The sequence below is a fragment of the Phyllobates terribilis genome, unplaced genomic scaffold (genome assembly GCF_046119375.1).
Source record: "Phyllobates terribilis strain yellow unplaced genomic scaffold, ASM4611937v1 Scaffold_13__5_contigs__length_258822181, whole genome shotgun sequence".
Classification (NCBI taxonomy): domain Eukaryota; kingdom Metazoa; phylum Chordata; class Amphibia; order Anura; family Dendrobatidae; genus Phyllobates; species Phyllobates terribilis.
In genome coordinates this window covers 167,740,326-167,767,139 of record NW_027362773.1, presented here as the reverse complement: position 1 = coordinate 167,767,139, position 26,814 = coordinate 167,740,326, and the positions used below count along the sequence as shown (strand labels likewise).

Below are 26,814 nucleotides of genomic sequence, written 5' to 3'. Positions count from 1 at the left end.
CTTGTCCGGGCATAGTGACAGCAGTACGGCCCTTGTCCGGTCATGGTGACAGCAGTACGGCCCTTGCCTGGCATGGTGACAGCAGTACGGCCCTTGTCCGGGCAGAGTGACAGCAGTACGGCCCTTGTCCGGGCACGGTGACAGCAGTACGGCCCTTGTCCGGGCATATTGACAGCAGTACGGCCCTTGTCCGGGCATAGTGACAGCAGTACTTCCCTTGTCCGGGCAGAGTGACAGCAGTACGACCCTTGTCCGGGCAGAGTGACAGCAGTACTTCCCTTGTCCGGGCATAGTGACAGCAGTACAGCCCTTGTCCGGGCCCAGTGACAGCAGTACGGCCCTTGTCCGGGCCCAGTGACAGCAGTACGGCCCTTGTCCGGGCACAGTGACAGCAGTACGGCCCATGTCCGGGCATAGTGACAGCAGTACGGCCCTTGTCCGGGCATAGTGACAGCAGTACGGCCCTTGTCTGGGCATAGTGACAGCAGTACAGCCCTTGTCTGGGCATAGTGACAGCAGTGCGGCCCTTGTCCGGGCACAGTGACAGCAGTACGGCCCTTGTCTGGGCATAGTGACAGCAGTACGGCCCTTGTCTGGGCATAGTGACAGCAGTACGGCCCGTGTCCGGGCACAGTGACAGCAGTACGGCCCTTGTCTGGGCATAGTGACAGCAGTACGGCCCTTGTCCGGGCATAGTGACAGCAGTACGGCCCTTGTCCGGGCATAGTGACAGCAGTACGGCCCTTGTCCGGGCATAGTGACAGCAGTACGGCCCTTGTCCGGGCATAGTGACAGCAGTACGGCCCTTGTCTGGGCATAGTGACAGCCGTACTGCCCTTGTCCGGGCATAGTGACAGCAGTACGGCCCTTGTGCGGGCATAGAGACAGCAGTACGGCCCTTGTCCGGGCATAGTGACAGCAGTACGGCCCTTGTCCGGGCATAGTGACAGCAGTACGGCCCTTGTCCGGGCATAGTGACAGCAGTACGGCCCTTGTGCGGGCATGGTGACAGCAGTACGGCCCTTGTCCGGGCATGGTGACAGCAGTACGGCCCTTGTCCGGGCATGGTGACAGCAAAAGGGCCCTTTTCCGGCATGGTGACAGCAGTACAACCCTTGTCCAGGCATAGTGACAGCAGTACGGCCCTTGTCCGGGCATAGTGACAGCAGTACGGCCCTTGTCCGGGCATAGTGACAGCAGTACGGCCCTTGTCCGGGCATGGTGACAGCAGTACGGCCCTTGTCCGGGCATGGTGACAGCAAAAGGGCCCTTGTCCGGGCATGGTGACAGCAGTACAACCCTTGTCCAGGCATAGTGACAGCAGTACGGCCCTTGTGCGGGCATAGTGACAGCAGTACGGCCCTTGTCCGGGCATGGTGACAGCAGTACGGCCCTTGTCCGGGCATGGTGACAGCAGTACGGCCCTTGTCCGGGCATGGTGACAGCAAAAGGGCCCTTGTCCGGGCATGGTGACAGCAAAAGGGCCCTTGTCCGGGCATGGTGACAGCAGTACAGCCCTTGTCCGGGCATAGTGACAGCGCTATACAGGGCCTTGGTGAGTGGTTACGATCATTTGCGGATTTATCAGCGAGTCGCACCAAGGATGGACGGTGTCAGTGGAGCTCTGCACGGGACATGTCTCCATCCTTGCCGGGCTCAGAGGGTCTGGATTTGTGACCCCCTCGTGGTTCCTCCTTTGCCCCCTTGTGTTCTCGTGTTTCAGGGTCACTGGCTTATTTACCTTTGATTTTTTTTAGATGGCTTGAAAGTCACCATGAAAAAGCCACTGATCTCGGTGGCGAGAGGCGCAGATGTGACGATCCCCTGCGAAATATCTGACTTCACCCTGGGCCGGATCATCACCGTCACCTGGAGCAGGTCCCAGAATGGAAATAAAAGTGAGGTGTACAGCTTCATACCGGGCCGAGCACAGGCCTTCCGAGAAGGAAGTCGCATGGAGGAGAGCGCCATCCAGAGAGGAGACGCCACACTGCACATCCCGCGGGCACAGTTCAGTGATGACGGAGAGTACACCTGTACTGTCATAGTGACCCCGGAGTCCAGGGAAGGGAGGAGCACCCTGCTGGTGTCAGGTGAGCCACGCATGGGCATGTGTGAATTCTTGTGTCGGGGGAGCCATGCGGGTGTCAGGGGAGCCATGTGTGAATTCTTGTGTCGGGGGAGCCATGCGGGTGTCAGAGGAGCCATGTGTGAATTCTTGTGTCGGGGGAGCCATGCGGGTGTCAGGGAAGCCATGTGTGAATTCTTGTGTCGGGGGAGCCATGCGGGTGTCAGGGGAGCCATGTGTGAATTCTTGTGTTGGGGGAGGCATGCAGGTGTCAGGGGAGCCATGTGTGAATTCTTGTGTCGGGGGAGCCATGCGGGTGTCAGAGGAGCCATGTGTGAATTCTTGTGTCGGGGGAGCCATGCGGGTGTCAGGGGAGCCATGTGTGAATTCTTGTGTCGGGGGAGCCATGCCGGTGTCAGGGAAGCCATGTGTGAATTCTTGTGTCAGGGGAGCCATGCGGGTGTCAGGGGAGCCATGTGTGAATTCTTGTGTCGGGGCAGCCACTTGGGTGTCAGGGGAGCCATGTGTGAATTCTTGTGTTGGCGGAGGCATGCAGGTGTCAGGGGAGCCATGTGTGAATTCTTGTGTTGGGGGAGGCATGCAGGTGTCAGGGGAGCCATGTGTGAATTCTTGTGTCGGGGGAGCCATGCGGGTGTCAGGGGAGCCATGTGTGAATTCTTGTGTCGGGGGAGCCATGCGGGTGTCAGAGGAGCCATGTGTGAATTCTTGTGTCGGGGGAGCCATGCGGGTGTCAGGGAAGCCATGTGTGAATTCTTGTGTCGGGGGAGCCATGCGGGTGTCAGGGGAGCCATGTGTGAATTCTTGTGTCGGGGCAGCCACTTGGGTGTCAGGGGAGCCATGTGTGAATTCTTGTGTTGGGGGAGGCATGCAGGTGTCAGGGGAGCCATATGTGAATTCTTGTGTTGGGGGAGGCATGCAGGTGTCAGGGGAGCCATGTGTGAATTCTTGTGTCGGGGGAGCCATGCGGGTGTCAGAGGAGCCATGTGTGAATTCTTGTGTCGGGGGAGCCATGCGGGTGTCAGGGGAGCCATGTGTGAATTCTTGTGTTGGGGGAGCCATGCGGGTGTCAGGGGAGCCATGTGTGAATTCTTGTGTCGGGGGAGCCATGCAGGTGTCAGGGGAGCTATGTGTGAATTCTTCTGTCGGGGGAGCCATGCGGGTGTCAGGGGAGCCATGTGTGAATTCTTGTGTCGGGGGAGCCATGCGGGTGTCAGGGGAGCCATGTGTGAATTCTTGTGTCGGGCGGAGCCATGCCGGTGTCAGGGGAGCCATGTGTGAATTCTTGTGTCGGGGGAGCCATGCGGGTGTCAGGGGAGCCATGTGTGAATTCTTGTGTAGGGGGAGCCATGCCGGTGTCACGGGAGCCATGTGTGAATTCTTGTGTCGGGGGAGCCATGCGGGTGTCAGGGGAGCCATGTGTGATTTATTGTGTCGGGGGGAGCCATGCGGGTGTCAGGGGAGCCATGTGTGAATTCTTGTGTCGGGGTAGCCATGCGGGTGTCAGGGGAGCCATGTGTGAATTCTTGTGTCGGGGGGAGCCATGCAGGTGTCAGGGGAGCCATGTGTGAATTCTTGTGTCGGGGGAGTCATGCCGGTGTCAGGGGAGCAATGTGTGAATTCTTGTGTCGGGGGAGCCATGCGGGTGTCAGGGGAGCAAAGTGTGAATTCTTGTGTCGGGGGAGCCATGCGGGTGTCAGGGGAGCCATGTGTGAATTCTTGTGTCGGGGGAGCCATGCGGGTGTCAGGGGAGCCATGTGTGAATTCTTGTGTCGGGGGAGCCATGCGGGTGTCAGGGGAGCCATGTGTGAATTCTTGTGTCGGGCGGAGCCATGCCGGTGTCAGGGGAGCCATGTGTGAATTCTTGTGTCGGGGGAGCCATGCGGGTGTCAGGGGAGCCATGTGTGAATTCTTGTGTAGGGGGAGCCATGCCGGTGTCACGGGAGCCATGTGTGAATTCTTGTGTCGGGGGAGCCATGCGGGTGTCAGGGGAGCCATGTGTGATTTATTGTGTCGGGGGGAGCCATGCGGGTGTCAGGGGAGCCATGTGTGAATTCTTGTGTCGGGGGGAGCCATGCAGATGTCAGGGGAGCAATATGTGAATTCTTGTGTCGGGGGGAGCCATGCAGGTGTCAGGGGAGCCATGTGTGAATTCTTGTGTCGGGGGGAGCCATGCGAGTGTCAGGGGAGCCATGTGTGAATTCTTGTGTCGGGGGGAGCCATGCGAGTGTCAGGGGAGCAATGTGTGAATTCTTGTGTCGGGGGGAGCCATGCAGGTGTCAGGGGAGCCATGTGTGAATTCTTGTGTCGGGGGGAGCCATGCGGGTGTCAGGGGAGCAATGTGTGAATTCTTGTGTCGGGGGAGCCATGCGGGTGTCAGGGGAGCCATGTGTGAATTCTTGTGTCGGGGGGAGCCATGCAGGTGTCAGGGGAGCCATGTGTGAATTCTTGTGTCGTGGGAGCCATGCCGGTGTCAGGGGAGCCATGTGTGAATTCTTGTGTCGGGGGGAGCCATGCGGGTGTCAGGGGAGCAATGCGTGAATTCTTGTATCGGGGGAGCCATGCGGGTGTCAGGGGAGCCATGTGTGAATTCTTGTGTCGGGGGAGCCATGCGGGTGTCAGGGGAGCTATGTGTGAATTCTTGTGTCGGGGGGAGCCATGCAGGTGTCAGGGGAGCCATGTGTGAATTCTTGTGTCGTGGGAGCCATGCCGGTGTCAGGGGAGCCATGTGTGAATTCTTGTGTCGGGGGGAGCCATGCGGGTATCAGGGGAGCAATGTGTGAATTCTTGTATCGGGGGAGCCATGCGGGTGTCAGGGGAGCCATGTGTGAATTCTTGTGTCGGGGGGAGCCATGCAGGTGTCAGGGGAGCCATGTGTGAATTCTTGTGTCGGGGGGAGCCATGCAGGTGTCAGGGGAGCCATGTGTGAATTCTTGTGTCGGGGGAGGCCATGCGGGTGTCAGGGGAGCCATGTGTGAATTCTTGTGTCGGGGGGAGCCATGCGGGTGTCAGGGGAGCCATGTGTGAATTCTTGTGTCGGGGGATCCATGCGGGTGTCAGGGGAGCCATGTGTGAATTCTTGTGTCGGGGGGAGCCATGCAGGTGTCAGGGGAGCCATGTGTGAATTCTTGTGTCGGGGGAGCCATGCGGGTGTCAGAGGAGCCATGTGTGAATTCTTGTGTCGGGGGAGCCATGCGGGTGTCAGGGGAGCCATGTGTGAATTCTTGTGTTGGGGGAGCCATGCAGGTGTCAGGGGAGCCATGTGTGAATTCTTGTGTCGGGGGAGCCATGCGGGTGTCAGGGGAGCCATGTGTGAATTCTTGTGTCGGGGGAGCCATGCAGGTGTCAGGGGAGCCATGTGTGAATTCTTGTGTCGGGGGAGCCATGCGGGTGTCAGGGGAGCCATGTGTGAATTCTTGTGTCGGGGGAGCCATGCGGGTGTCAGGGGAGCCATGTGTGAATTCTTTTGTCGGGGGGGGAGCCATGCAGGTGTCAGGGGAGCCATGTGTGAATTCTTGTGTCGGGGGAGCCATGCAGGTGTCAGGGGAGCCATGTGTGAATTCTTGTATCGGGGGAGCCATGCAGGTGTCAGGGGAGCCATGTGTGAATTCTTGTGTCGGGGGGGAGCCATGCAGGTGTCAGGGGAGCCATGTGTGAATTCTTGTATCGGGGGAGCCATGCAGGTGTCAGGGGAGCAATGTGTGAATTCTTGTGTCGGGGGAGCCATGCAGGTGTCAGGGGAGCCATGTGTGAATTCTTGTATCGGGGGAGCCATGCAGGTGTCAGGGGAGCCATGTGTGAATTCTTGTGTCGGGGGAGGCCATGCAGGTGTCAGGGGAGCCATGTGTGAATTCTTGTGTCGGGGGAGCCATGCAGGTGTCAGGGGAGCCATGTGTGAATTCTTGTGTCGGGGGGAGCCATGCGGGTGTCAGGGGAGCCATGTGTGAATTCTTGTGTCGGGGGAGCCATGCGGGTGTCAGGGGAGCCATGTGTGAATTCTTGTGTCGGGGGAGGCCATGCGGGTGTCAGGGGAGCAAGGTGTGAATTCTTGTGTCGGGGGAGGCCATGCGGGTGTCAGGGGAGCAAGGTGTGAATTCTTGTGTCGGGGGAGCCATGCAGGTGTCAGGGGAGCCATGTGTGAATTCTTGTGTCGGGGGAGGCCATGCGGGTGTCAGGGGAGTGTTTGCACTAATAATTGTGAAACTTGTATTATAAACCAGCTACATGGGTATCAGGGCTGAATTCTTATATCCTGACACGGCCCAAGCAGCGGCTCACGACAACCTCCTGCCTCCATTGGTAAAAGAACAAAGCAGTATACAAGAAGAAATGGAGGAGGAGGTAAAGGTGGCTGGGAATTTAGGAGGCAGCGATCATGTATACTCGGATTATGGATTACAAGAGGAGGAAGACCGGTGAGGACTCAGATTTTAAGGTTGGACTTCAGAAAGGCAGATTTTAATAAATTCAGAAAGAAGGTAGGAAAGGTCCAATAGCCGGATGCTCTAAAGGACAGAAATGGCCAAGAAGGATGGGAGATTTTGGTAAATGAAATTCTCACTGCACCATCAGTAACAATCCCGAAAAGAAGAAAGAACTGGAAGCATTTAAAGAGACCTGGATGGATGAACACAGAACTTAAAGGGGTTTTCTCATGAACCGTGCAGGAACATGGTCTGATCATACCACATCTCCTGGGCAGGGGAGGAAGCAAAAGAGTATACAGACATTACAGCCGGGGAGGACGCAGGAGAGTATACAGACATTACAGCAGGGGAGGACGCAGGAGAGTATACAGACATTACAGCAGGGGAGGACGCAGGAGAGTATACAGACATTACAGCAGGGGAGGATGCAGGAGAGTATACAGACATTACAGCAGGGGAGGACGCAGGAGAGTATACAGACATTACAGAAGGGGAGGACGCAGGAGAGCATACAGACAGGACAGCAGGGGAGGACGCAGGAGAGTATACAGACAATACAGCAGGGGAGGACGCAGGAGAGTATACAGACAGCACAGCAGGGGAGGACGCAGGAGAGTATACAGACATTACAGCAGGGGAGGACGCAGGAGAGTATACAGACATTACAGCAGGAGAGGACGCAGGAGAATATACAGACATTACAGCAGGGGAGGACATAGGAGAGTATACAGACATTACAGCAGGGGAGGAAGCAGGAGAGTATACAGACAGGACAGCAGGGGAGGACGCAGGAGAATATACAGACATTACAGCAGGGGAGGACCCAGGAGAATATACAGACATTACAGCAGGGGAGGACGCAGGAGAGCATACAGACAGGACAGCAGGGGAGGACGCAGGAGAGTATACAGACATTACAGCAGGGGAGGACGCAGGAGAGTATACAGACATTACAGCAGGCGAGGACGCAGGAGAGTATACAGACTTTACAGCAGAGGAGGACGCAGGAGAGTATACAGACATTACAGCAGGGGAGGACGCAGTAGAATATACAGATATTACAGCAGGGGAGGACGTAGGAGAGTATACAGACATTACAGCAGGGGAGGACGTAGGAGAGTATACAGACATTACAGCAGGGGAGGACGCAGGAGAGTGTACAGACATTACAGCAGGGGAGGACGCAGGAGAGTATACAGACATTAAAGCAGGGGAGGACGCAGGAGAGTATACAGACATTACAGCAGAGGGGTAAGCTGGAGAGTATACAGACATTACAGCAGAGGAAGACACAGAAGAGTATACAGACATTACAGCCAGGAGGACGCAGGAGAGTATACAGACATTACAGCCAGGAGGACGCAGGAGAGTATACAGACATTACAGCAGGGGAGGAAGCAAGAGAGTATACAGACATTACAGCAGGGGAGGATGCAGGAGAGTATACAGACAGGACAGCCGGGGAGGACGCAGGAGAGTATACAGACATTACAGCAGGGGAGGACGCAGGAGAGTATACAGACATTACAGCAGGGGAGGACGCAGGAGAGTATACAGACATTACAGCAGGTGAGGACGCAGGAGAGTATACAGACATTACAGCAGGGGAGGACGCAGGAGAGTATACAGACATAACAGCAGAGGAGGGCACAGGAGAGTATACAGACAATACAGCAGGTGAGGACGCAGGAGAGTATACAGACATTACAGCAGGGGAGGACGCAGGAGAGTATACAGACATTACAGCAGGGGAGGACGCAGGAGATTATACAGACATTACAGCAGGGGAGGACGCAGGAGAGTATACAGACATTACAGCAGGGGAGGACGCAGGAGATTATACAGACATTACAGCAGGGGAGGATGCAGGAGATTATACAGACAATACAGCAGGTGAGGACGCAGGAGAGTATACAGACATTACAGCAGGGGAGGAGGCAGGAGAGTATACAGACATTACAGCAGGCGAGGACGCAGGAGATTATACAGACATTACAGCAGGGGAGGACGCAGGAGAGTATACAGACATTACAGCAGGGGAGGACGCAGGAGAGTATACAGACATTACATCAGGGGAGGACGCAGGAGATTATACAGACAATAGAGCAGGTGAGGACGCAGGAGAGTATACAGACATTACAGCAGGGGAGGACGCAGGAGAGTATACAGACATTACAGCAGGGGAGGACGCAGGAGATTATACAGACATTACAGCAGGGGAGGACGCAGGAGAGTATACAGACATTACAGCAGGGGAGGAAGCAGGAGAGTATACAGACATTACAGCAGGGGAGGATGCAGGAGAGTATGCAGACAGGACAGCAGGGGAGGACGCAGGAGAATATATAGACATTACAGCAGGGGAGGACGCAGGAGAGTACACAGACATTACAGCAGGGGAGGACGCAGGAGAGAATACAGACAGGACAGCAGGGGAGGACACAGGAGAGTATACAGACATTACAGCAGGAGAGGACTCGGGAGAGTATACAAACATTACAGCAGGAGAGGATGCTGGAGAGTATACAGACATTACAGCAGGGGAGGACGCAGGAGAGTATACAGACATTACAGCAGGGGAGGACGCAGGAGAGTATACAGACATTACAGCAGGGGAGGAAGCAGGAGAGTATACAGACATTACAGCAGGGGAGGAAGCAGGAGAGTATACAGACAGGACAGCAGGGGAGGACGCAGGAGAATATATAGACATTACAGCAGGGGAGGACGCAGGAGAGTATACAGACATTACAGCAGGGGAGGACGCAGGAGAGTATACAGACATTACAGCAGGGGAGGACGCAGGAGAGTATACAGACATTACAGCAGGGGAGGACGCAGGAGAGTATACAGACAGGACAGCAGGGGAGGACTCGGGAGAGTATACAAACATTACAGCAGGAGAGGATGCTGGAGAGTATACAGAGAGGACAGCAGGGGAGGACGCAGGAGAGTATGCAGACATTACAGCAGGGGAGGACTCGGGAGAGTATACAAACATTACAGCAGGGGAGGACGCAGGAGAGTATACAGACATTACAGCAGGGGAGGACGCAGGAGAGTATACAGACATTACAGCAGGTGAGGACGCAGGAGAGTATACAGACATTACAGCAGGGGAGGACGCAGGAGAGTATACAGACATTACAGCAGGGGAGGATGTAGTAGAGTATACAGACATTACAGCAGGGGAGGACGCAGGAGAGTATACAGACATTACAGCAGGGGAGGACGCAGGAGAGTATACAGACATTACAGCAGGGGAGGAAGCAGGAGAGTATACAGACATTACAGCAGTGGAGGATGCAGGAGAGTATACAGACAGGACAGCAGGGGAGGACGCAGGAGAATATATAGACATTACAGAAGGGGAGGACGCAGGAGAGTATACAGACATTACAGCAGGGGAGGACGCAGGAGAGTATACAGACAGGACAGCAGGGGAGGACGCAGGAGAGTATACAGACATTACAGCAGGGGAGGATGCAGGAGAGTATACAGACATTACAGCAGGGGAGGATGCAGGAGAGTATACAGACAGGACAGCAGGGGAGGACGTAGGAGAATATATAGACATTACAGCAGGGGAGGACGCAGGAGAGTATACAGACATTACAGCAGGGGAGGACGCAGGAGAGTATACAGACATTACAGCAGGGGAGGACGCAGGAGAGTATACAGACATTACAGCAGGGGAGGATGCAGGAGAGTATACAGACAGGACAGCAGGGGAGGACGCAGGAGAGTATACAGACATTACAGCAGGAGAGGACTCGGGAGAGTATACAAACATTACAGCAGGAGAGGATGCTGGAGAGTATACAGACATTACAGCAGGGGAGGACGCAGGAGAGTATACAGACATTACAGCAAAGGAGGACGCAGGAGAGTATACAGACATTACAGCAGGGGAGGACGCAGGAGAGTATACAGACATTACAGCAGGGGAGGACGCTGGAGAGTATACAGACATCACAGCAGGGGAGGACGCAGGAGAGCATACAGACATTACAGCAGGTGAGGACGCAGGAGAGTATACAGACATTACAGCAGGGGAGGACGCAGGAGAGTATACAGACATTACAGCAGGGGAGGACGTAGTAGAGTATACAGACATTACAGCAGGGGAGGACGCAGGAGAGTATGCAGACATTACAGCAGGGGAGGACGCAGGAGAGGATACAGACATTACAGCAGGGGAGGAAGCAGGAGAGTATACAGACATTACAGCAGGGGAGGACGCGGGAGAGCATACAGACATTACAGCAGGAGAGGACGCAGGAGAGTATACAGACATTACAGCAGGAGAGGATTCGGGAGAGTATACAAACATTACAGCAGGAGAGGATGCTGGAGAGTATACAGACATTACAGCAGGGGAGGACGCAGGAGAGTATACAGACATTACAGCAGGGGAGGAAGCAGGAGAGTATACAGACATTACAGCAGGGGAGGATGCAGGAGAGTATACAGACAGGACAGCAGGGGAGGACGCAGGAGAGTATACAGACATTACAGCAGGGGAGGACGCAGGAGAGTATACAGACATTACAGCAGGGGAGGACGCAGGAGAGTATACAGACATTACAGCAGGGGAGGACGCAGGAGAGTATACAGACATTACAGCAGTGGAGGACGCAGGAGAGTATACAGACAGGACAGCAGGGGAGGACGCAGGAGAGTATACAGACATTACAGCAGGAGAGGACTCGGGAGAGTATACAAACATTACAGCAGGAGAGGATGCTGGAGAGTATACAGACATTACAGCAGGGGAGGACGCAGGAGAGTATACAGACATTACAGCAGGGGAGGACGCTGGAGAGCATACACACATTACAGCAGGTGAGGACGCAGGAGAGTATACAGACATTACAGCAGGGGAGGACGCAGGAGAGTATACAGACATTACAGCAGGGGAGGACGCAGGAGAGTATACAGACATTACAGCAGGGGAGGACGCAGGAGAGTATACAGACATCACAGCAGGGGAGGACGCAGGAGAGCATACAGACATTACAGCAGGTGAGGACGCAGGAGAGTATACAGACATTACAGCAGGGGAGGACGCAGGAGAGTATACAGACATTACAGCAGGGGAGGACGTAGTAGAGTATACAGACATTACCGCAGGGGAGGACGCAGGAGAGTATACAGACATTACTGCAGGGGAGGACGCAGGAGAGGATACAGACATTACAGCAGGGGAGGAAGCAGGAGAGTATACAGACATTGCAGCAGGGGAGGACGCAGGAGAGTATACAGACATTACAGCAGGGGAGGACGCAGGAGAGTATACAGACATTACAGCAGGGGAGGACGCGGGAGAGCATACAGACATTACAGCAGGAGAGGACGCTGGAGAGTATACAGACATTACAGCAGAGGAGGACGCAGGAGAGTATACAGACATTACAGCAGGGGAGGACGCAGGAGAGTATACAGACATTACAGCAGGGGAGGACGCAGGAGAGTATACAGACATTACAGCAGGGGAGGACGCAGGAGAGTATACAGACATTACAGCAGGGGAGGACGCAGGAGAGTATACAGACATTACAGCAGGGGAGGACGCAGGAGAGTATACAGACATTACAGCAAAGGAGGACGCAGGAGAGTATACAGACATCACAGCAGGGGAGGACGCAGGAGAATATACAGACATTACAGCAGGGGAGGAGGCAGGAGAGTATACAGACATTACAGCAGGGGAGGACGCAGGAGATTATACAGACAGGACAGCAGGGGATGGCGCGGGAGAGTATACAGACATTACAGCAGGGGAGGACGCTGGAGAGTATACAGACATTATAGCAGGGGAGGACGCAGGAGAGTATACAGACATTACAGCAGGAGAGGCACAGGAGAGTATACAGACATTACAGCAGGGGAGGACACAGGAGAGTATACAGACATTACAGCAGGGGAGGACACAGGGGAGTGTACAGACATTACAGCAGGGGAGGACGCAGGAGAGTATACAGACATTACAGCAGGGGAGGACACAGGAGAGTATACAGACATTACAGCAGGGGAGGACGCAGGAGAGTATACAGACAGGACAGCAGGGGAGGACGCAGGAGAGTATACAGACATTACAGCAGGAGAGGATGCAGGAGAGTATACAGACATTACAGCAGGGGAGGACGCAGGAGAGTATACAGACATTACAGCAGGGGAGGACGCAGGAGAGTATACAGACATTACAGCAGGGGAGGACGCAGGAGAGTATACAGACAGGACAGCAGGGGAGGACGCAGGAGAGTATACAGACATTACAGCAGGAGAGGACTCGGGAGAGTATACAAACATTACAGCAGGAGAGGATGCTGGAGAGTATACAGACATTACAGCAGGGGAGGACGCAGGAGAGTATACAGACATTACAGCAGGGGAGGACGCTGGAGAGCATACAGACATTACAGCAGGTGAGGACGCAGGAGAGTATACAGACATTACAGCAGGGGAGGACGCAGGAGAGTATACAGACATTACAGCAGGGGAGGACGCAGGAGAGTATACAGACATTACAGCAGGGGAGGACGCAGGAGAGTATACAGACATCACAGCAGGGGAGGACGCAGGAGAGCATACAGACATTACAGCAGGTGAGGATGCAGGAGAGTATACAGACATTACAGCAGGGGAGGACGCAGGAGAGTATACAGACATTACAGCAGGGGAGGACGTAGTAGAGTATACTGACATTACCGCAGGGGAGGACGCAGGAGAGTATACAGACATTACAGCAGGGGAGGACGCAGGAGAGGATACAGACATTACAGCAGGGGAGGAAGCAGGAGAGTATACAGACATTGCAGCAGGGGAGGACGCAGGAGAGTATACAGACATTACAGCAGGGGAGGACGCAGGAGAGTATACAGACATTACAGCAGGGGAGGACGCGGGAGAGCATACAGACATTACAGCAGGAGAGGACGCTGGAGAGTATACAGACATTACAGCAGAGGAGGACGCAGGAGAGTATACAGACATTACAGCAGGGGAGGACGCAGGAGAGTATACAGACATTACAGCAGGGGAGGACGCAGGAGAGTATACAGACATTACAGCAGGGGAGGACGCAGGAGAGTATACAGACATTACAGCAGGGGAGGACGCAGGAGAGTATACAGACATTACAGCAGGGGAGGACGCAGGAGAGTATACAGACATTACAGCAAAGGAGGACGCAGGAGAGTATACAGACATCACAGCAGGGGAGGACGCAGGAGAATATACAGACATTACAGCAGGGGAGGAGGCAGGAGAGTATACAGACATTACAGCAGGGGAGGACGCAGGAGATTATACAGACAGGACAGCAGGGGAGGGCGCGGGAGAGTATACAGACATTACAGCAGGGGAGGACGCTGGAGAGTATACAGACATTATAGCAGGGGAGGACGCAGGAGAGTATACAGACATTACAGCAGGAGAGGCACAGGAGAGTATACAGACATTACAGCAGGGGAGGACACAGGAGAGTATACAGACATTACAGCAGGGGAGGACACAGGGGAGTGTACAGACATTACAGCAGGGGAGGACGCAGGAGAGTATACAGACATTACAGCAGGGGAGGACACAGGAGAGTATACAGACATTACAGCAGGGGAGGACGCAGGAGAGTATACAGACAGGACAGCAGGGGAGGACGCAGGAGAGTATACAGACATTACAGCAGGAGAGGATGCAGGAGAGTATACAGACATTACAGCAGGGGAGGACACAGGGGAGTATACAGACATTACAGCAGGGGAGGACGCAGGAGAGTATACAGACATTACAGCAGGGGAGGACACAGGAGAGTATACAGACATTACAGCAGGGGAGGACGCAGGAGAGTATACAGACAGGACAGCAGGGGAGGACGCAGGAGAGTATACAGACATTACAGCAGGGGAGGACGCAGGAGAGTATACAGACATTACAGCAGCAGAGGATGCTGGAGAGTATACTGACATTACAGCAAGGGAGGACGCAGGAGAGTATACTGACATTACAGCCAGGAGGACGCAGGAAAGTATACAGACATTACAGCCAGGAGGACGCAGGAGAGTATACAGACAATACAGCAGGGGAGGAAGCAGGAGAGTATACAGACATTACAGCAGGGGAGGACGCACGAGAGTATACAGACATTACAGCAGGGGAGGACGCAGGAGAGTATACAGACATTACAGCAGGGGAGGATGCAGGAGAGGATACAGACATTACAGCAGGGGAGGACGCAGGAGAGTATACAGACATTACAGCAGGGGAGGACGCAGGAGAGTATACAGACATTACAGCAGGGGAGGATGCAGGAGAGGATACAGACATTACAACAGGTGAGGACGCAGGAGAGTATACAGACATTACAGCAGGGGAGGACGCAGGAGAGTATACAGACATTACAGCAGGGGAGGACGTAGTAGAGTATACAGACATTACAGCAGGGGAAGACGCAGGAGAGTATACAGACATTACAGCAGGGGAGGACGCAGGAGAGTATACAGACATTACAGCAGGGGAGGACGCAGGAGAGTATACAGACATTACAGCAGGGGAGGATGCAGGAGAGTATACAGACATTACAGCAGGGGAGGACGCAGGAGAGTATACAGACATTACAGCAGGGGAGGAAGCAGGAGAGTATACAGACATTACAGCAGGGGAGGACGCAGGAGAGTATACAGACATTACAGCAGGGGAGGACGCAGGAGAGTATACAGACATTACAGCAGGGGAGGATGCAGGAGAGGATACAGACATTACAGCAGGGGAGGAAGCAGGAGAGTATACAGACATTACAGCAGGGGAGGACGCAGGAGAGTATACAGACATTACAGCAGGGGAGGATGCAGGAGAGGATACAGACATTACAGCAGGGGAGGAAGCAGGAGAGTATACAGACATTACAGCCAGGAGGACGCATGAGAGTATACAGACATTACAGCAGGGGAGGACGCAGGAGAGTATACAGACATTACAGCAGGGGAGGACGCAGGAGAGTATACAGACATTACAGCAGGGGAGGACGCAGGAGAGTATACAGACATTACAGCAGGGGAGGATGCAGGAGAGGATACAGACATTACAGCAGGTGAGGACGCAGGACAGTATACAGACATTACAGCAGGGGAGGACGCAGGAGAGTATACAGACATTACAGCAGGGGAGGACGTAGTAGAGTATACAGACATTACAGCAGGGGAAGACGCAGGAGAGTATACAGACATTACAGCAGGGGAGGACGCAGGAGAGTATACAGACATTACAGCAGGAGAGGACACTGGAGAGTATACAGACATTACAGCAGGAGAGGACGCTGGAGAGTATACAGACATTACAGCAGGGGAGGACACAGGAGAGTATACAGACATTACAGCAGGGGAGGACACAGGAGAGTATATAGACATTACAGCAGGGGAGGACACAGGGGAGTATACAGACATTACAGCAGGGGAGGACGCAGGAGAGTATACAGACATTACAGCAGGTGAGGACGCAGGAGAGTATACAGACATTACAGCAGGGGAGGACGCAGGAGAGTATACAGACATTACAGCAGGGGAGGATGTAGTAGAGTATACAGACATTACAGCAGGGGAGGACGCAGGAGAGTATACAGACATTACAGCAGGGGAGGACGCAGGAGAGTATACAGACATTACAGCAGGGGAGGAAGCAGGAGAGTATACAGACATTACAGCAGTGGAGGATGCAGGAGAGTATACAGACAGGACAGCAGGGGAGGACGCAGGAGAATATATAGACATTACAGAAGGGGAGGACGCAGGAGAGTATACAGACATTACAGCAGGGGAGGACGCAGGAGAGTATACAGACAGGACAGCAGGGGAGGACGCAGGAGAGTATACAGACATTACAGCAGGGGAGGATGCAGGAGAGTATACAGACATTACAGCAGGGGAGGATGCAGGAGAGTATACAGACAGGACAGCAGGGGAGGACGTAGGAGAATATATAGACATTACAGCAGGGGAGGACGCAGGAGAGTATACAGACATTACAGCAGGGGAGGACGCAGGAGAGTATACAGACATTACAGCAGGGGAGGACGCAGGAGAGTATACAGACATTACAGCAGGGGAGGATGCAGGAGAGTATACAGACAGGACAGCAGGGGAGGACGCAGGAGAGTATACAGACATTACAGCAGGAGAGGACTCGGGAGAGTATACAAACATTACAGCAGGAGAGGATGCTGGAGAGTATACAGACATTACAGCAGGGGAGGACGCAGGAGAGTATACAGACATTACAGCAAAGGAGGACGCAGGAGAGTATACAGACATTACAGCAGGGGAGGACGCAGGAGAGTATACAGACATTACAGCAGGGGAGGACGCTGGAGAGTATACAGACATCACAGCAGGGGAGGACGCAGGAGAGCATACAGACATTACAGCAGGTGAGGACGCAGGAGAATATACAGACATTACAGCAGGGGAGGACGCAGGAGAGTATACAGACATTACAGCAGGGGAGGACGTAGTAGAGTATACAGACATTACAGCAGGGGAGGACGCAGGAGAGTATGCAGACATTACAGCAGGGGAGGACGCAGGAGAGGATACAGACATTACAGCAGGGGAGGAAGCAGGAGAGTATACAGACATTACAGCAGGGGAGGACGCGGGAGAGCATACAGACATTACAGCAGGAGAGGACGCAGGAGAGTATACAGACATTACAGCAGGAGAGGATTCGGGAGAGTATACAAACATTACAGCAGGAGAGGATGCTGGAGAGTATACAGACATTACAGCAGGGGAGGACGCAGGAGAGTATACAGACATTACAGCAGGGGAGGAAGCAGGAGAGTATACAGACATTACAGCAGGGGAGGATGCAGGAGAGTATACAGACAGGACAGCAGGGGAGGACGCAGGAGAGTATACAGACATTACAGCAGGGGAGGACGCAGGAGAGTATACAGACATTACAGCAGGGGAGGACGCAGGAGAGTATACAGACATTACAGCAGGGGAGGACGCAGGAGAGTATACAGACATTACAGCAGGGGAGGACGCAGGAGAGTATACAGACAGGACAGCAGGGGAGGACGCAGGAGAGTATACAGACATTACAGCAGGAGAGGACTCGGGAGAGTATACAAACATTACAGCAGGAGAGGATGCTGGAGAGTATACAGACATTACAGCAGGGGAGGACGCAGGAGAGTATACAGACATTACAGCAGGGGAGGACGCTGGAGAGCATACAGACATTACAGCAGGTGAGGACGCAGGAGAGTATACAGACATTACAGCAGGGGAGGATGCAGGAGAGTATACAGACATTACAGCAGGGGAGGACGCAGGAGAGTATACAGACATCACAGCAGGGGAGGACGCAGGAGAGCATACAGACATTACAGCAGGTGAGGACGCAGGAGAGTATACAGACATTACAGCAGGGGAGGACGCAGGAGAGTATACAGACATTACAGCAGGGGAGGACGTAGTAGAGTATACAGACATTACCGCAGGGGAGGACGCAGGAGAGTATACAGACATTACAGCAGGGGAGGACGCAGGAGAGGATACAGACATTACAGCAGGGGAGGAAGCAGGAGAGTATACAGACATTGCAGCAGGGGAGGACGCAGGAGAGTATACAGACATTACAGCAGGGGAGGACGCAGGAGAGTATACAGACATTACAGCAGGGGAGGGCGCGGGAGAGCATACAGACATTACAGCAGGAGAGGACGCTGGAGAGTATACAGACATTACAGCAGAGGAGGACGCAGGAGAGTATACAGACATTACAGCAGGGGAGGACGCAGGAGAGTATACAGACATTACAGCAGGGGAGGACGCAGGAGAGTATACAGACATTACAGCAGGGGAGGACGCAGGAGAGTATACAGACATTACAGCAGGGGAGGACGCAGGAGAGTATACAGACATTACAGCAGGGGAGGACGCAGGAGAGTATACAGACATTACAGCAAAGGAGGACGCAGGAGAGTATACAGACATCACAGCAGGGGAGGACGCAGGAGAATATACAGACATTACAGCAGGGGAGGAGGCAGGAGAGTATACAGACATTACAGCAGGGGAGGACGCAGGAGATTATACAGACAGGACAGCAGGGGAGGGCGCGGGAGAGTATACAGACATTACAGCAGGGGAGGACGCTGGAGAGTATACAGACATTATAGCAGGGGAGGACGCATGAGAGTATACAGACATTACAGCAGGAGAGGCACAGGAGAGTATACAGACATTACAGCAGGGGAGGACACAGGAGAGTATACAGACATTACAGCAGGGGAGGACACAGGGGAGTGTACAGACATTACAGCAGGGGAGGACGCAGGAGAGTATACAGACATTACAGCAGGGGAGGACACAGGAGAGTATACAGACATTACAGCAGGGGAGGACGCAGGAGAGTATACAGACAGGACAGCAGGGGAGGACGCAGGAGAGTATACAGACATTACAGCAGGAGAGGATGCAGGAGAGTATACAGACATTACAGCAGGGGAGGACACAGGGGAGTATACAGACATTACAGCAGGGGAGGACGCAGGAGAGTATACAGACATTACAGCAGGGGAGGACACAGGAGAGTATACAGACATTACAGCAGGGGAGGACGCAGGAGAGTATACAGACAGGACAGCAGGGGAGGACGCAGGAGAGTATACAGACATTACAGCAGGGGAGGACGCAGGAGAGTATACAGACATTACAGCAGCAGAGGATGCTGGAGAGTATACTGACATTACAGCAAGGGAGGACGCAGGAGAGTATACTGACATTACAGCCAGGAGGACGCAGGAAAGTATACAGACATTACAGCCAGGAGGACGCAGGAGAGTATACAGACAATACAGCAGGGGAGGAAGCAGGAGAGTATACAGACATTACAGCAGGGGAGGACGCACGAGAGTATACAGACATTACAGCAGGGGAGGACGCAGGAGAGTATACAGACATTACAGCAGGGGAGGATGCAGGAGAGGATACAGACATTACAGCAGGGGAGGACGCAGGAGAGTATACAGACATTACAGCAGGGGAGGACGCAGGAGAGTATACAGACATTACAGCAGGGGAGGATGCAGGAGAGGATACAGACATTACAACAGGTGAGGACGCAGGAGAGTATACAGACATTACAGCAGGGGAGGACGCAGGAGAGTATACAGACATTACAGCAGGGGAGGACGTAGTAGAGTATACAGACATTACAGCAGGGGAAGACGCAGGAGAGTATACAGACATTACAGCAGGGGAGGACGCAGGAGAGTATACAGACATTACAGCAGGGGAGGACGCAGGAGAGTATACAGACATTACAGCAGGGGAGGATGCAGGAGAGTATACAGACATTACAGCAGGGGAGGACGCAGGAGAGTATACAGACATTACAGCAGGGGAGGAAGCAGGAGAGTATACAGACATTACAGCAGGGGAGGACGCAGGAGAGTATACAGACATTACAGCAGGGGAGGACGCAGGAGAGTATACAGACATTACAGCAGGGGAGGATGCAGGAGAGGATACAGACATTACAGCAGGGGAGGAAGCAGGAGAGTATACAGACATTACAGCAGGGGAGGACGCAGGAGAGTATACAGACATTACAGCAGGAGAGGACACTGGAGAGTATACAGACATTACAGCATGAGAGGACGCTGGAGAGTATACAGACATTACAGCAGGGGAGGACACAGGAGAGTATACAGACATTACAGCAGGGGAGGACACAGGAGAGTATATAGACATTACAGCAGGGGAGGACACAGGGGAGTATACAGACATTACAGCAGGGGAGGACGCAGGAGAGTATACAGACATTACAGCAGCAGAGGATGCTGGAGAGTATACTGACATTACAGCAAGGGAGGACGCAGGAGAGTATACTGACATTACAGCCAGGAGGACGCAGGAAAGTATACAGACATTACAGCAGGAGAGGACGCAGGAGAGTATACAGACATTACAGCAGGGGAGGACGTAGTAGAGTATACAGACATTACAGCCAGGAGGACGCAGGAGAGTATACAGACATTACAGCAGGGGAGGAAGCAGGAGAGTATACAGACATTACAGCAGGGGAGGACGCAGGAGAGTATACAGACATTACAGCAGGTGAGGACGCAGGAGAGTATACAGACATTACAGCAGGGGAGGACGTAGTAGAGTATACAGACATTACAGCAGGGGAGGACGCAGGAGAGTATACAGACATTACAGCAGGGGAGGATGCAGGAGAGGATACAGACATTCCAGCAGGTGAGGACGCAGGAGAGTATACAGACATTACAGCAGGTGAGGACGCAGGAGGGTATACAGACATTACAGCAGGGGAGGACGTAGTAGAGTATACAGACATTACAGCAGGGGAGGACGCAGGAGAGTATACAGACATTACAGCAGGGGAGGACGCAGGAGAGTATACAGACATTACAGCAGGAGAGGACGCTGGAGAGCATACAGACATTACAGCAGGAGAGGACGCTGGAGAGCATACAGACATTACAGCAGAGGAGGACGCAGGAGAGTATACAGACATTACAGCCGGGGAGGACGCAGGAGAGTATACAGACATTACAGCAGGGGAGGACGCAGGAGAGTATACAGACATTACAGCAGTGGAGGACGCAGGAGAGTATACAGACATTACAGCAGGGGAGGACGCAGGAGAGTATACAGACATTACAGCAGGGGAGGACGCAGGAGAGTATACAGACATTACAGCAAAGGAGGACGCAGGAGAGTATACAGACATTACAGCAGGGGAGGACGCAGGAGAGTATACAGACATTACAGCAAAGGAGGACGCAGGAGAGTATACAGACATTACAGCAGGGGAGGACGCGGGAGAGTATACAGACATTACAGCAGGGGAGGACGCGGGAGAGTATACAGACATTACAGCAGGGGAGGACGCGGGAGAGTATACAGACATTACAGCAGGGGAGGACGCGGGAGAGTATACAGACATTACAGCAGGCGAGGACGCGGGAGAGTATACAGACATTACAGCAGGGGAGGACGCGGGAGAGTATACAGACATTACATCAGGGGAGGACGCGGGAGAGTATACAGACATTAAAGCAGGGGAGGACGCGGGAGAGTATACAGACATTACAGCAGGGGAGGACGCGGGAGAGTATACAGACATTACAGCAGGGGACGACGCGGGAGAGTATACAGACATTACAGCAGGGGAGGACGCGGGAGAGTATACAGACATTACAGCAGGGGAGGACGCGGGAGAGTATACAGACATTACAGCAGGGAAGGACGCAGGAGAGTATACAGACATTACAGCAGGCGAGGACGCGGGAGAGTATACAGACATTACAGCAGGGGAGGACGCAGGAGAGTATACAGACATTACAGCAGGTGAGGAAGCAAGAGAGTATACATACATTACAGCAGGGGAGGATGCGGGAGAATATATAGACATTACAGCAGGGGAGGACACAGGAGAATATACAGACATTACAGCAGGGGAGGACGCAGGAGTGCATACAGACATTACAGCAGGGGATGACGCAGGAGAGTATACAGACATTACAGCAGGGGAGGACGCAGGAGAGTATACAGACATTACAGCAAAGGAGGACACAGGAGAGTATACAGACATTACAGCAGAGGAGGACGCAGGAGAGTATACAGACATTACAGCAGGGGAGGACGCAGGAGAGTATACAGACATTACAGCAGGGGAGGACGCAGGAGAGTATACAGACAGCACAGCAGGGGAGGACACAGGAGAGTATACAGACATTACAGCAGGGGAGGACGCAGGAGAGTATACAGACATTACAACAGGTGAGGACGCAGGAGAGTATACAGACATTACAGCAGGGAAGGACGCAGGAGAGTATACAGACATTACAGCAAAGGAGGACGCAGGAGAGTATACAGACATCACAGCAGGGGAGGACGCAGGAGAGTATACAGACATTACAGCAGGGGAGGATGCAGGAGAGTATACAGACATTACAGCAGGGGAGGACACAGGAGAGTATACAGACATTACAGCAGGAGAGGACGCAGGAGAGTATACAGACATTACAGCAGGGGAGGACGCAGGAGAGTATACAGACAATACAGCAGGGGAGGACGCAGGAGAGTATACAGACAGCACAGCAGGGGAGGACGCAGGAGAGTATACAGACATTACAGCATGGGAGGACGCAGGAGAGTATACAGACATTACAGCAGGTGAGGACGCAGGAGAGTATACAGACATTACAGCAGGGGAGGACGCAGGAGAGTATACAGACATTACAGCAAAGGAGGACGCAGGAGAGTATACAGACATCACAGCAGGGGAGGACGCAGGAGAGTATACAGACATTACAGCAGGGGAGGACGCTGGAGAGTATACAGACATTATAGCAGGGGAGGAAGCAGGAGAGTATACAGACATTACAGCAGGAGAGGCACAGGAGAGTATACAGACATTACAGCAGGGGAGGACATAGGAGAGTATACAGACATTACAGCAGGGGAGGACACAGGGGAGTATACAGACATTACAGCAGGGGAGGACGCAGGAGAGTATACAGACAGGACAGCAGGGGAGGACGCAGGAGAGTATACAGACATTACAGCAGCAGAGGATGCTGGAGAGTATACTGACATTACAGCAAGGGAGGACGCAGGAAAGTATACAGACATTACAGCCAGGAGGACGCAGGAAAGTATACAGACATTACAGCCAGGAGGACGCAGGAGAGTATACAGACATTACAGCAGGGGAGGAAGCAGGAGAGTATACAGACATTACAGCAGGGGAGGACGCAGGAGAGTATACAGACATTACAGCAGGGGAGGACGCAGGAGAGGATACAGACATTACAGCAGGTGAGGACGCAGGAGAGTATAAAGACAGTACAGCAGGTGAGGACGCAGGAGAGTATACAGACATTACAGCAGGGGAGGACGCGGGAGAGTATACAGACATTACAGCAGGGGAGGACGCGGGAGAGTATACAGACATTACAGCAGGGGAGGACGCGGGAGAGTATACAGACATTACAGCAGGCGAGGACGCGGGAGAGTATACAGACATTACAGAAGGGGAGGACGCGGGAGGGTATACAGACATTACAGCAGGGGAGGACGCGGGAGAGTATACAGACATTACAGCAGGGGAGGACGCGGGAGAGTATACAGACATTACAGCAGGGGAGGACGCGGGAGATTATACAGACATTACAGCAGGGGAGGACGCGGGAGAGTATACAGACATTACAGCAGGGGAGGACGCAGGAGAGTATACAGACATTACAGCAGGGGAGGACGCAGGAGAGTATACAGACATTACAGCAGGGGAGGACGCAGGAGAGTATACAGACATTACAGCAGGGGAGGACGCAGGAGAGTATACAGACATTACAGCAGGCGAGGACGCGGGAGAGTATACAGACATTACAGCAGGGGAGGACGCAGGAGAGTATACCGACATTACAGCAAAGGAGGACGCAGGAGAGTATACAAACATTACAGCAAAGAAGGACGCAGGAGAGTATACAGACATTACAGCAGAGGAGGACGCAGGAGAGTATACAGACATTACAGCAGGGGAGGACGCAGGAGAGTATACAGACATTACAGCAGGTGAGGACGCAGGAGAGTATACAGACATTACAGCCGGGGAGGATGCAGGAGAGTATACAGACATTACAGCAGGGGAGGACGCGGGAGAATATACAGACATTACAGCAGGGGAGGACACAGGAGAGTATACAGACATTACAGCAGGGGAGGACGCAGGAGAGTATACAGACATTACAGCAGGGGAGGACGCAGGAGAGTATACAGACATTACAGCAAAGGAGGACACAGCAGAGTATACAGACATTACAGCAGGGGAGGACGCAGGAGAGTATACAGACATTACAGCAGGGGAGGACGCAGGAGAGTATACAGACATTACAGCAGGGGAGGACGCAGGAGAGTATACAGACATTACAGCAGAGGAGGACGCAGGAGAGTATACAGACATTAGAGCAGGGGAGGACGCAGGAGAGTATACAGACATTACAGCCGGGGAGGACGCAGGAGAGTATACCGACAATACAGCAGGAGAGGACTCAGGAGAGTATACAGACATTACAGCAGGGGAGGACGCAGGAGAGTATACAGACATTAGAGCAGGGGAGGACGCAGGAGAGTATACAGACATTACAGCAGGGGAGGACGCAGGAGAGTATACAGACATTACAGCAGGGGAGGATGCAGGAGAGTATACAGACATTACAGCAGGGGAGGACGCAGGAGAGTATACAGACATTACAGCAGGGGAGGACGCAGGAGAGTATACAGACATTACAGCAGGGGAGGATGCAGGAGAGTATACAGACATTACAGCAGGGGAGGACGCAGGAGAGTATACAGACATTACAGCAAAGGAGGACGCAGGAGAGTGTACAGACATTACAGCAGGGGAGGATGCAGGAGAGTATACAGACATTACAGCAGGGGAGGACGCAGGAGAGAATACAGACATTACAGCAGGGGAGGACACAGGAGAGTATACAAAGATTAAAGCAGGGTAGGGCGCGGGAGAGTATACAGACATTACAGCAGGCGAGGACGCGGGAGAGTATACAGACATTACAGCAGGGGAGGACGCAGGAGAGTATACAGACATTACAGCAAAGGAGGACGCAGGAGAGTATACAGACATTACAGCAAAGGAGGACGCAGGAGAGTATGCAGACATTACAGCAGGGGAGGACGTGGGAGAGTATACAGACATTACAGCAGGGGAGGACGCGGGAGAGTATACAGACATTACAGCAGGAGAGGACGCAGGAGAGTATACAGACATTACAGCAGGGGAGGACGCGGGAGAGTATACAGACATTACAGCAGGGGAGGACGCGGGAGAGTATACAGACATTACAGCAGGCGAGGACGCGGGAGAGTACACAGACATTACAGCAGGGGAGGACGCAGGAGAGTATACAGACATTACAGCAGGTGAGGACGCAGGAGAGTATACAGACATTACAGCAGGGGAGGACACAGGAGAGTATACAGACATTACAGCAGGGGAGGACGCAGGAGAGTATACAGACATTACAACAGGGGAGGACGCAGGAGAGTATACAGACATAACAGCAAAGGAGGACACAGCAGAGTATACAGACATTACAGCAGGGGAGGACGCAGGAGAGTATACAGACATTACAGCAGGGGAGGACGCAGGAGAGTATACAGACATTACAGCAGGGGAGGACGCAGGAGAGTATACAGACATTACAGCAGGTGAGGACGCAGGAGAGTATACAGACATTACAGCAGGGGAGGACGTAGTAGAGTATACAGACATTACAGCAGGGGAGGACGCAGGAGAGTATACAGACATTACAGCAGGGGAGGATGCAGGAGAGGATACAGACATTCCAGCAGGTGAGGACGCAGGAGAGTATACAGACATTACAGCAGGTGAGGACGCAGGAGGGTATACAGACATTACAGCAGGGGAGGACGTAGTAGAGTATACAGACATTACAGCAGGGGAGGACGCAGGAGAGTATACAGACATTACAGCAGGGGAGGACGCAGGAGAGTATACAGACATTACAGCAGGAGAGGACGCTGGAGAGCATACAGACATTACAGCAGGAGAGGACGCTGGAGAGCATACAGACATTACAGCAGAGGAGGACGCAGGAGAGTATACAGACATTACAGCCGGGGAGGACGCAGGAGAGTATACAGACATTACAGCAGGGGAGGACGCAGGAGAGTATACAGACATTACAGCAGTGGAGGACGCAGGAGAGTATACAGACATTACAGCAGGGGAGGACGCAGGAGAGTATACAGACATTACAGCAGGGGAGGACGCAGGAGAGTATACAGACATTACAGCAAAGGAGGACGCAGGAGAGTATACAGACATTACAGCAGGGGAGGACGCAGGAGAGTATACAGACATTACAGCAAAGGAGGACGCAGGAGAGTATACAGACATTACAGCAGGGGAGGACGCGGGAGAGTATACAGACATTACAGCAGGGGAGGACGCAGGAGAGTATACAGACATTACAGCAGGGGAGGACGCGGGAGAGTATACAGACATTACAGCAGGGGAGGACGCGGGAGAGTATACAGACATTACAGCAGGCGAGGACGCGGGAGAGTATACAGACATTACAGCAGGGGAGGACGCGGGAGAGTATACAGACATTACATCAGGGGAGGACGCGGGAGAGTATACAGACATTAAAGCAGGGGAGGACGCGGGAGAGTATACAGACATTACAGCAGGGGAGGACGCGGGAGAGTATACAGA

General features: G+C 53.4%; 1 protein-coding gene across 2 annotated transcripts in view; it reads left to right on the top strand.

Annotated features, from left to right (window-relative positions):
• LOC141174221 (uncharacterized) overlaps positions 1–26,814 on the top strand; it is a 241,200-nt gene that overhangs the window by 32,511 nt on the left and 181,875 nt on the right. For both annotated transcript variants that reach the window (XM_073659036.1, XM_073659037.1), the window contains exon 2: positions 1,758–2,093. In XM_073659036.1, the coding sequence (XP_073515137.1) occupies positions 1,758–2,093 (336 nt within the window). The remainder of the gene's footprint in view (positions 1–1,757; positions 2,094–26,814) is intronic.